The sequence below is a fragment of the Staurois parvus genome, unplaced genomic scaffold (assembly GCF_062004578.1).
Source record: "Staurois parvus isolate SC_StPar_1 unplaced genomic scaffold, SC_StPar_1.0 ptg000155l, whole genome shotgun sequence".
In the NCBI taxonomy this organism is placed as follows: Eukaryota; Metazoa; Chordata; class Amphibia; order Anura; family Ranidae; genus Staurois; species Staurois parvus.
Window position 1 is genome coordinate 12082148 of NW_028317951.1, and position 12342 is coordinate 12094489.

The window sequence follows — 12342 nt, forward strand, 5'->3', positions numbered from 1 at the left end:
ACCTGGTAGATATATAACCGATGTGGGAATTTTTCTCATTTAAGCTCAGACGAATTGGCTTGCATTAAAAACAAGCTCACTGATGTGCAAAACAGGTCAAAGCATAATAACTTGAAAATACGTGGCATACCAGAAAGCGTCCAGGCATCCCAACTGCCTTACTATGTCCGTGACCTCTTCCAAACTGCAGTGCCAATGCTATCGCCTGCTGATTTAACAATAGATAGAGTACGCAGCATTCCTAAACCATCAATCCTTCCTGCACATGTTCCGAGAGATGTCCTACTGAGAATTCGCTTCTATCAAGCCAAATACAAAATTCTAGAGGCATTCCATAAAAAAGAACATCTCCCTGATAATGCAAGTCACCTGCAAGTACTCCCAGATTTATCCACACATACACTACACCAGCATAAAAATCTGAACACTACCACCAAAGCCCTGAGAATTAATTTAATTGGTTACAAATGGAAGTATCCAGCCAAATTGTTTATCACACACAAGGGCACTACTACGCTCATCACATCTCTGGAAGAAGGCTTCCACTTACTATGCACATGGGATATTCTACCAGATCCCTCATGCACTCCGCCCCTGCACGCAGCCCCTACACTATTGGCTGAAGACTGGCAAGTAGTCTCCTACAAAGAAATGCACAAGCAGCATTCAAAGGGACACACTAAGTGTAAGGAATGGACTTGCCAGTGGTGGTGGGACTCACCTGCCTTGTGGGCTGCAGTACCAGGGCTGGCCAGTGGGTGCTCTCAGCAACCAGAGGCTCACTCCTGCAATGAGCCATCACCTGAAGCTGATTACAACAGGTGTATTTAAGGAATGGCCAGGCCTGTGATCAGGGCCTTGGTGTATGTTTCCCATGGGCCCCTGTACCTGCATCCTGTCTGCTTTCTGCCTGATCCAGATTCTGCTTCGATCCCTGACTCTGCATGAACTCCGCCTGTCCTGACCTCGGCTATTTCTGACTACTTTTCCGCCTGCTCCTTGTGCCCTGCCTGCCGTTTGCTACCGACCCGGCCTGCCCGACTACGCTTAGTACTGTTTCTATTGTTTTCTGTTGGAGGTTTGGGTTGGTTTGTTTGCACTGTGTTGTTGAACACCAAGGCCATTCCTGACCAGAAGTGGCTGCATAGGGAAGCCATCTTGGCTTATCGTTGTTGGGAAGGATGCATCTTGATGAGGTGATATATTTGTCTCTGCTAGTGTTTGATGACAAAGACTATGCTTATCAGATTCTGAAGGAGTATCCCCGGGATGAACTGCTAGAATGTATACGGCTCGCTCATGTTCTAGTAGATCAGGGCACAGAGTTCTCTGAGGTGCAACCATTGATTCAGGTTTGTGCAGAGTTGGCTTCATCTGGTACCCCCGAATGCAAGGATGAATTTTTGCCGCCATTTAGTGCTGACCAGGTAGAGTCCCTGGTGTGGTTATTGGAGGATGATGTGGATTACTTCTTGGACTGTTATTCTGCATGTTCACAACAGGTGCTAAGAGATTGTATAAACGCAGTGCAGTCTTTGACCAGACAGGCTTTGTGTAAGCTGAGCTTTGTTCAACCCATACTGCAGACATGGTCAGACTTGTTGCACCCAGCCTCAGGCAGCTTGCAACGTCATTCCTCTGCTCAAGGCACTCTTCCTGCATCCCCGACAGCACCCCCAGTGACAGTCCAGTATACTCTGCTAACTACCACATATCAGTCCCCTGCTCCCACTCGCTGCACCTATCCTATCTTTAACCCTGTAAAGAAGTCCTCTGTAGCAACTGCTCCCTCCTTTGTTCCATCCCTCAGCTCTTCTCTGCCTACAGCTGCTCTATCCACTTACAAACCTGCGCTTACTTCCTGCGCTCCAGTAACTAAAACCAGGAAAAAGCGAAAATTCTTTCCAACCAATACCATCCTGCCAGTATCCAAACCAGTCAGCCTGTCGTCTGAGAACCCGCCTTTCGTGGTTCAGCCTGATACCCTGATGCCCGATGACCCAGTATACCCTACCCAGCTTGATGTGTCTACCCAGCCTGATGGTCCTATTATGCCAGATGACTCGGTGCCCGCTGTCGAGCCAGACGATCCAATGCCAGATGACCCGGTACACGCTGTCGAGCCAGATGACCCGGTACCCGCTGTCGAGAGAGAGGACCTGATGCCAGATGACCCGATGCCCGCTGTCGAGCCAGATGACCCGGTGCCCCCTGTCGAGCCAGATGACCCGATGCCAGATGACCCAGTGCCAGCTGTCGAGCCAGATGATCCAATGCCAGATGACTCGGTGCCCACTGTCGTGCCAGATGACTCGGTGACCACGGTCTTGCCAGATGACTCGGTGCCCACGGTCTTGCCAGATGATTCAGTGCCTCCTGTCTTGCCGGATGATTCGGTGCCCGCTGTCGTGCCAGATGACTCGGTGCCTGCTGTCGAGCTTGGTGACCCAGTGCCCGCGGTTCTGCCAGATGGCTCGGTGCCCGCTGTCGTGCCAGATGGCTCGCTGCCCGCTGTTGTGCCAGATGACTCGGTGCACGCTGTCGCGCCAGATGACTCAGTGCCCGCTGTCATGCCAGATGACTCGGTGCCCGCTGTTGAGCTTGGTGCCCCAGTGCCCGCGGTTCTGCTAGATGGCTCAGTGCCCGCTGTCGTGCCAGATGGCTCATTGCCCGCTGTCGTGCCAGATGACTCGGTGCCCACTGTCATGCCAGATGACTCGGTGCCCGCTGTCGTGCCAGATGACTTGGTGCCCGCTGTCGAGCTTGGTGACCCAGTGCCCGCGGTTCTGCCAGATCACTCGGTACCCGCTGTCCTGCCAGATGACTCGGTTCCCACTGTCGAGCTTGGTGACCCAGTGCCCGCTGCTCCGCCTGATGGCCCAGTGTCCGCTGCTTCGCCTGATGGCCCGGTACCCGCTGCCTTGCCTGCTGCTCCACCTGATGGCCCGGTGCCTGCTGCTCTGCCAGATGACTCAGTGCCTGCTGCTCCGCCTGATGGCCCGATGCCTGCTGCTCCGCCTGATGGCCGGTGCCCGCTGCTCCGCCTGATGGCCCGGTGCCCGCTGCTTTGCCTGCTGCTCCGCCTGGTGACCCGGTGCCCGCTGCTCTGCCTGATGGCCCGGTGCCCGCTACTCCGCCTGATGGCCCAGTGCCTGCTGCTCCGCCTGATGGCCCAGTGCCCGCTGCCTTGCCTGCTGCTTTGCCTGATGGCCCGGTACCCGCTGCTCCGCCTGATGGCCCGGTGCCCGCTGCTCCGCCTGATGGCCTGGTACCCGCTGCTCCGCCTGATGGCCCGGTACCCGCTGCTCCGCCTGATGGCCCGGTGCCCGCTGCCTTGCCTGCTGCTTCGCCTGATGGCCTGGTGCCTGCTGCTCCGCCTGATGGCCCAGTGCCCGCTGCTCCGCCTGATGGCCCGGTACCCGCTGCTCCGCCTGATGGCCCGGTGCCTGCTGCCTTGCTTGCTGCTCCGCCTGATGGCCCGGTGCCCGCTGCTCCGCCTGCTGGCCCGGTGCCCACTGCCTTGCCTGCTGCCCAGCCTGACGTGCCTCTGCCTGCTGCCCAGCCTGACGTGCCTCTGCCTGCTGCCCAGCCTAACATGCCTCTGCGTGCTGCCCAGCCTGACGTGCCTCTGCCTGCTGTCCCGCCTGACGTGCCTCTGCCTGCTGTCCTGCCTGACGTGCCTCTGCCTGCTGTCCCGCCTGACGTGCCTCTGCCTGCTGTCCCGCCTGACGTGCCTCTGCCTGCTGTCCCACCTGATGTGCCTCTGCCTGCTGTCCTGCCTGACGTACCAGCTCCTGATGCCCAGCCTGCTTCTGGAAAACCTGTGTCCAGCAATCTGCCTTCCTGCAGTCTCCAACAAAAAGATAGGCCTATCAGCAGGAGACCCAGCCAATTGCTTGATTCCGGCAGTGGGATGTCTAGCCAGTTGCCGGACCCAGGCGGTGGAACATTTGGGCCATTACGGACTATTTGGAGCGTCCTGAGGCCGCTCCTTGAGGGGGGGTACTGTGAGGAATGGACTTGCCAGTGGTGGTGGGACTCACCTGCCTTGTGGGCTGCAGTACCAGGGCTGGCCAGCGGGTGCTCTCAGCAACCAGAGACTCACTCCTGCAATGAGCCATCACCTGAAGCTGATTACAACACGTGTATTTAAGGTATGGCCAGGCCTGTGATCAGGGCCTTGGTGTATGTTTCCCATGGGCCCCTGTACCTGCATCCTGTCTGCTTTCTGCCTGATCCAGATTCTGCTTCGATCCCTGACTCTGCATGAACTCCGCCTGTCCTGACCTCGGCTATTCCTGACTACTCTTCCGCCTGCTCCTTGTGCCCTGCCTGCCCGTTTGCTACCGACCCAGCCTGCCCGACTACGCTTAGTACTGTTTCTATTGTTATCTGTTGGAGGTTTGGGTTGGTTTGTTTGCACTGTGTTGTTTTTTAGTCTTGCACTGCGTCTATGTTTTGTTTAGTCTTAATAAATTGTCTTATTCACACTACCTGAAGTCTGCATTTCCCTGTGTCAGTCCACACATTTCTGGTCATACCCGGATCCCTAACACTAAGCATCAAGTCACTACTTGACCTCATTATGAAAATATAACAGTCCCGGCCACAGGAGTTATACCAACAGCTACATTTTTTCCTACCCCCGTAAGAGTTGCAGCTTGTCTGTGCATAGTTCTGTTAGAAAACCTTTTTTATTTTCTCATGTTTCTTCACCTCAACTTATGCTGATATCATCTAGGCATATTTTAGATTCTTGTTTTCAAGTATCTGTTTTTTGTCTCTGCTTTTTTGTTTTAGCCTTATTTTTTAGGCATTCGACAGTTAAGTATTTCATGGATACCTCCTGTAACCAGATGACTTCATCCTGGGATAGGACTTGGACCGCAATACAAATTTTCCACCTACTGAGGCTACATCTGCCAAGCATCCGAGTAAGTCTGTTTTTAGTTCCTTGTTTCTCTCGCTACAATGATGATTAAAATAGTTTCTATCAATGCCCAAGGTCTCAACCACCTGCCAAAACATTTTTTGCCTGGAAAGAGACTAAATTACACCATGCTGATATCTTAGCCGTCCAAGAGAAGCACTTCCAAACCGGAGCCATTCCCAAGTGCCAGCACAAGGACTTCCCCCACATATATACATCTACTTTTACATTAAAAAAAGGAGTGATGCTAGCCATCAGGAACTCAATGGCCTTCACATTGCACTCATCTACTATAGACCCAGATGGTCGCTTTATTATCCTGAGATGCGACATAAACAACAAGCCTTATTCCCTAGCTAATATTTATGCTCCTAATGTTCACCAGCTAAGAGTTATTCGCAAAATGTTCCGAAAAATCTCCACTGAAAAATATGGCAACTTGCTAATGTGTGATGATTTCAATCTCACAGTAAATCCTCAATTAGACCTGTCCTCTAGAGATAAAGGCAGAGTGCCTCATTTATAATCCATCGTCCATAATGAAGGTGTCTATAACTCAACAAGAGAGACTATTCTTATTTTTCTTTACATCTTCAATCATAGGCATGGATGGATTTATGTATAGTTGATAAGTGGCTGTTACAGCAGGTATCCTCCTCTACTCTATCAACCATTATGTGGTCAGACCACACTGCATTGGTTACAACTCTAGTGGAGAAGGATACTTGCACACCCACAATATTGTGGCGTTGCAACAATAGCATTATTCAAGATCTTAAAAACAAGGCTTTATTGTCCAAACACATTCTAGATTACTCCTCTTCTAACACCACTAAGAATGTTACCGCATTTACACTTTGGAATGCCCACAAAACATACATGTGAGGCATGATTTTGAAGCTTTGTGCACATACCAAACACCTACACAATTCAAAATTTAATACTCTCTTAAATAATATCCATGTCTTAGAAACTCAACATAAAATACAATCCAACCCGACTACCTCTGCTTCTTTGCATAAACAAACGAACGGAACTTAGGGAACTCCTGCAGGTCCAACATGACAAATGTCTTTGCTTCTTAAAACTTCAATACTACTCACACAACAAAGCTGGAATGTTTTTGGCCAACAGACTCAAAGCACAAAGAACTAAGACTAAAATCCCATTTATATTTAATACCACCACTTCTCAGAAATTACTAAATCCCCAACATATTGCCGACACATTCGCTGATTATTATGGCAGCCTCTATAAGTTATAAAATGGTCAGACTACTCCACAACCACAACTACTCTAAATCTGAAATAGAAAAGTTTGCTCAGCTGAAATCTCTCAGGTTATTAAAACTTTGCCCTCAGGGAAATCTGGCCCAGATGGGTTCACTAATGAGTATTATAAAACCTTCAGTTCATAACTCCTCATCTTGTTAGTCTGTTCACTGCTGCACAAGAGGAAGCCTCATTTCCACAAGAAGTGCTTAAAGCGCATATCATTGCACTCCCTAAGCCTGGGAAGGACCCTGACACACCCTCAGTTTAGACCGATTTAATTGTTGAACTCAGACATCAAAATTTATGCCAAATGATTGGCACTTCGGCTCATGAATATAATGCCTTTTCTGGTCCAGCCTGATCAAACCGACTTCACTAAGGGACGCCAAGCGTCGGACACAACAAGACATATAATTATAATTTAAAGATTATGCTAAGCACACTTGAATGCCTTCTGTGCTCCTATTTATTGATGCAGAGAAGGTGTTCGATAGAGTTCAGTGGGGTTACATGACAAACGTTCTGAAAAAGTTTTGTTTCCAAGGTCCAATACTCAGCCATATTGGCATTATACTCTTCTCCCTCAGCTCAGGTATACACCTCTAGTTTACTATCTAAAACTTTCCATATCATCAATGGCATAAGGCAGGGTTGCCCGCTGTCACCGCTCATTTTCAATCTAATGATTGAACCACTGGCTGAGACCATCAGAATGAACTCTTCCATCACAGGCTTCCATTTTCATAATAGGTCTCACGTTATCAACAATGTGACACTTTTGTTGACGAATCCTTCTGAGTCATTATCTCAAGTACTGTACACTTCATTCTCTCACAGTTCAGCGCTGTCTCTTATTATAAAGTACATTTTTCCAAATCCCTTATTTTGAACCTGGGTATTCCCACCATGGCCCAATCAGCCATGGAAAAAGCTTTCCCTTACATTTGGACTTCCAGTGGACTACCATACTTTAGGCATTACCTTAATATCTTCCATTGCTAATCTAGCAGAGGCTAACTTTAAGCCCCTTGCAACTAAAATAGGCATCAAACTTCAACACATATCAAGCTTTGAGCTATCATGGGCTGGCAGGCTATCAGCCTTTAAAATGTTAGTCATACCACAAGTTATATATTACTTCCCATCCCCCTCAAAGCATCTTATATAACCTCTCTGATGTCCATTTTTAGAAAATACCTTTGGAAGCAGAGGAGAGCTAGATGCTCGTATATCCAATTAATAAAACATAAATCAGTAGGAGGTATATGGTTTGTCGACATTAAAGATTATTACACAGCCACTATACTGGATCAGCTTAAACATTGGTTTCTCCCTACACCGAAAAATTTATGGGTAGATATAGAAGCAGTAACCGTGCTGACTCATAATTTACGGCTTCTTCTAATAGCTGACACTTGGTCTCCACTACCATTAGATACGATGCCTATTACTGTTAAAGTCTCGCTATTGGCTTGGAGACTTATTGTTAAATATAGGAAATTAACCCTATCATTTGCTGATATTTCTGTGCCCATTGATGATCTTAATGTATTTCTTCCTCATCTATCACCCACCAATTTGTCTCAATATGCAATAAGCAATGTGAAAGATTTCTATAATGACAACAAACTTAAAAATTTAAGAGTCCTACAAAAGGATCATAATTTTCCATTGTCGGTACTTTTTAAACGATTTAGTATCCAACATTTCCTACTGGCTTCACCCCCTCCTGCCATCCAATTAGACTCCAAAATATGGCAATTTTCCAACAATCTATCTCAGTCCACCAAAGGTATTGCTTTCTTCTATAACTTGTTTCAAAATTAAAATGTCATTTTGCAAAACTGCCCCCATCATGGCGTGGGAGACAGATCTTCAACAATCATATACACTGAAGCAGTGGCTTCATGCATTTAAATACTCATATGCTATCTCCCATTGTGTCAATTATTGGGAAATTACGCAAAAGATTATATCTAGATGGTACCTTACTCCGTACCGTATAGCTCTTTTTATGCCGGGAGGCTCACCTCTCTGTTGGAGAGGTTGTGGCCAAGTGGAAAAATTACTTCATATTTTTTGGACATGCAAAAATTTAAGGATCTTTCTGTGAAGCGTGTTCTGGCTCATCTTCAGTGTCACGGGAGTTCTGACTAATCCAAAACCTGACCTAGCAATTTTAAATAACTAACTTTTTTTTCTCTATCTCTATATGTATCTCTTGCAGTTGCAGGGCTGTCTTTATCTATATGTCTGAAAATTTTCTATAAAAATCTATTGAAACAAAAAAAAATGATCTTGTTCTTTAGACTTAACCAAATCCAAAATGGCATTCACACAAAATAGTTATGGAATTTAATTAAGAAACCTTAAAGTCACCGCTTGGCAAATGATCCACATAGTCTGTAACAGCTGATGACAACCAAGAATCCTTGTCAGACTTAATACTTAGTTTGGTGCAATCTATTATTTCCTTACTCTTTATGTTTGAACTTAACAAAAGTTCAGATGTCATTTGTTTTCTCTGCTTTGGTTTGCTAGATGTTCCAGGTACCTCCCTTGTGAAAAAAGTGATTCTGCAACCTAAGACTGTAAAAGTGCTTAGAAAACTATGGACAACATTGCTTATACAGACATCACATTCATTTATTTGCAGGCAACAGTTGGAAACAATCAATAATGGCTGCAAAAGTTCATGACATATACAATACTACTCTGTAAGTTAATTGTTCTCATTAATAATCTTAAACAAAAACATGATTTGGTACATACTTGAAGGGCAAGTCCTCTTTATCTTCAGTTAGCAAATGTTGTAAATGAGAGCCAAGGTCTTCCTCTGTTTCATTATAGGGAGAGGCCAAGCCCTCTGCTGTTACCTCTGCACTTTCTAATTTATTATCTGCTACAAGTAGAGGAGGACATTTTTCAATTCTCCAGTGTTCCTCCTAGACAATAAGATACAAGGAGAGATTAAATAAAAAAAAACCTTTACTGTGTTTGTATTGATTAGATTTAAACAAGAATCACTAGCAATTCTTCAACTGGAAGGGTCAACAACTTACTGAGTTTTCAGCGTTCTAGAACATCAGGGTTATGGATGATTCCTAAGAGGCAGGGGGTGTGATGTGATTAAAGATAATTGAGAATTAAAGAGGACAACACAGTTAGAATGAGTCATTAACAGTTTATGAAACATTTATTGTTATCACATAGAAGCAAATTTTAGTTAGGAGGAGGGTTATTATTTTAAAATGACATAGAGAAGACTAACATGCAGCTATTTTACAGGAATGCTGAGATTCTTTCATGGAATAATCAACATAATCATGCTGCATTCTCTAACCTCAAGTTGCACACTTTTTATCATGCTCCATGAATGATTAGCAGCTCGTAATTTCATTATAATCCCATAGTGGCCATGATCCCTACCTACACAACAGTTATTTAAAATTTTTCTGGTGGAGTTCACCACCTCTCAGAAGTTCCAAGTACAGAATAAACAGGAAATGCTGTACAGTTTGAATTTGGGATCTGATTCCTGTACAAAGCCATCGGGAAAAGAGGGTCAGATCACTCCTGCCTTGCAACATAAGGATTGCTCATTTCATTTTCACCAACAGCACTATATGTACTGAGCCTGTATGTCATCCCAAAAATTGTGAGTAGAGAAAATCTGATAATATGGATCATTTTCACCATCGAAAAAAATATACAGTACTTCTTGCTAAGCTGTCATTGGAAAAAAAAGGCCAAGAGTGTGGATATTATTATTATTATTATTATACAGTATTTATATAGCGCCAAAAAGTTTGCTCAGCGCTGTACATTATAGTGGGAGACAGTACATGAGACAATACAGTAACAAAACAATACACGAGGGGTTCGAGGGCCCTGCTCCTTGGAGCTTACAAGCTAGGAGAGAGGGGATAGTGGTACAGGAGGAAGTGGCTGTGGGGGATGGAGTGGTAGGAGGAGTGGAGGAGATTGGCTGTTAGGTGAGGGCGGGGTAGGCTTCCCTGAGTAGGTGGGTTTTCAGGGTGTGCCTAAAGGTGAGGAGGGTAGGTGACAGTCTAATGGTTTGGGGTAGTGAGATCCAGAGGATGGGGGAAGTCCTGGAGTCGGGCATGGGAGGAGGAGACCAGGGAACTGGAGAGTAGGAGGTCTTGTGAGGAGCGAAGAGTACGTGTTGGGTGGTATTTGGATATCAGGTCGGTGAGGTAGTTTGGGGCAGTATTATGAATAGCTTTGTACGTCAATGTTAGTAGTTTGAATTTTATGCTTTGGGCAATCGGAAGCCAGTGGAGGGAATGACAGAGGGGGGTGGTGGATACGGAGCTGTTGGTAAGATGGATAAGTCTGGCCGCTAAGTTCAGGATAGACTGAAGCGGGGAGAGTCTGTGATGAGGTAAGCCAGTGAGGAGGGAGTTGCAGTAGCCGAGTCGTGAGCTAATAAAGGAGTGAATGAGTTGTTTAGTAGTGTCTGGGGTTAGGAACGAACGTATTTTGGTGATGTTGCGGAGCTGGAGCCTGCATGAATTTGCCAGCGATTGGACATGGGGCTGGAAGGATAGATTGGAGTCTAGAGTGACACCTAGAACTTTGACTTGCGGGGTGGGACTGATGGTGGCTTTATTGGTCGTGATGGAGATGTGTGTGTTTGCATGAGTGTGATAGAAACATTAAAAATTCCCATAAGGGGGGTGGACTAAACTGTTCTATGTACCTTATTAAAGTTGATCTTCTCCCTGAAATGAAAGTTTCCTGCTCCCTTCTGCTACACAAAAGGTGGGGGTGACATCCTCTGATGAGCATAAGCATGGTCAACTGACCGAAAGAGACAAAAGGACATTGTGCAGGATTCTGACCCAGAATAAGAAAACAACTGCAAAAGTGACTACAGAGTTCAATGTCAGTCTCAGTGTTACATCAATTCCATGACATGTCATCACTTTCACACCTGTAAATTATGTAGTGTTTTAATTTTTTGTCTAACCCCTGTAGATAGATAAATGATTAAAAATGTAAATTGCTCACTCAAACAGTTATACTGTATTCTCTAACTCATGCATCTTGAGCAGGAGTACGATAATCTAAAAGGACAGAAATCCACCAAAATATTAGACTGAATAAACTCCTCTCGTTTCGACACATACTCCTGGTCAAGGCCCGTGAGTGCCTCTACTATTTTCTGTTTATCTACAAATGTTACTTTGCTGCAGTGGATTTTGATTTATGGATTTATATATACACTATCTTGCCAAAAGCATTGGGATGCCTGCCTTTACACATACATGAACTTTATTGGCATCCCAGTGTTTGTCCATATGGTTTAATATTGAGTTAGCCCACCCTTTCCAGCTATAACAGCTTCAACTCTTCTGGGAAGGCTGTCCACAAGGTTTAGGAGTGTGTCTATGGGAATGTTTGACCATTCTTCCAGAAGCCCATTTGTGAGGTCAGGCACTGATGTCAGATGAGAAGGCCTGGCTCGCAGTCTCCGCTCTAATTCATCCCAAAGGTGTTCTATCAGGTTGGCCAGTCAATTTCCCTCACCCCAAACTAGCTCATCCATATGTTTATGGACCTTCCTTTGTGTACTGGTGTGCAGTCATGTTGGAACAGGAAGGGGCCATCCCCAAATGGTTCCCACCAAGTTGGAAGCATGAAATTGTATTGGTATGGTCTTGGTATGCTGATGCTTTAAGAGTTCCCTTCACTGGAACTAAGGGGCCAAGCCCAACCCCTGAAAAACAATCCCACACTAAAATCTCCCTCCACTAAACTTTACACTTGGCACAATGCAGTCAGGCAACTACTGTTCTCCTGGCAACCCCTGACACGTCCATTGGATTGCAAGACAGAGAAGTGTGATTCATCACTCCATAGAACACATCTCCACTGCTCTAGAGTCCAGTGGCAGCGTGCTTTACACTACTGCATCCGATGCTTTGCATTGCACTTGGTGATGTAAGGCTTGGATGCAACTGATCGGCCATGGAAACCCCTTACATAAAGATCTATATGCACTGTTGTTGTGCTTATCTAAAGGCCACATGAAGTTTGGAGGTCCTTAGCTATTGACTCTGCCAACAGTTGGAGACTTCTGCGCTTCAGCATGCGTTGACCCCGCTCTGTCAT

The 12342-nt window shown here is 45.9% G+C and overlaps 1 protein-coding gene across 2 annotated transcripts in view; it reads right to left on the reverse strand.

The window, feature by feature from the left end:
• Positions 1–12342, reverse strand: part of WDR49 (WD repeat domain 49) — a 198530-nt gene that overhangs the window by 15420 nt on the left and 170768 nt on the right. For both annotated transcript variants that reach the window (XM_089675462.1, XM_089675463.1), the window contains one exon: positions 8977–9149. In XM_089675462.1, coding sequence (XP_089531588.1) covers positions 8977–9149 — 173 coding nt within the window. The remainder of the gene's footprint in view (positions 1–8976; positions 9150–12342) is intronic.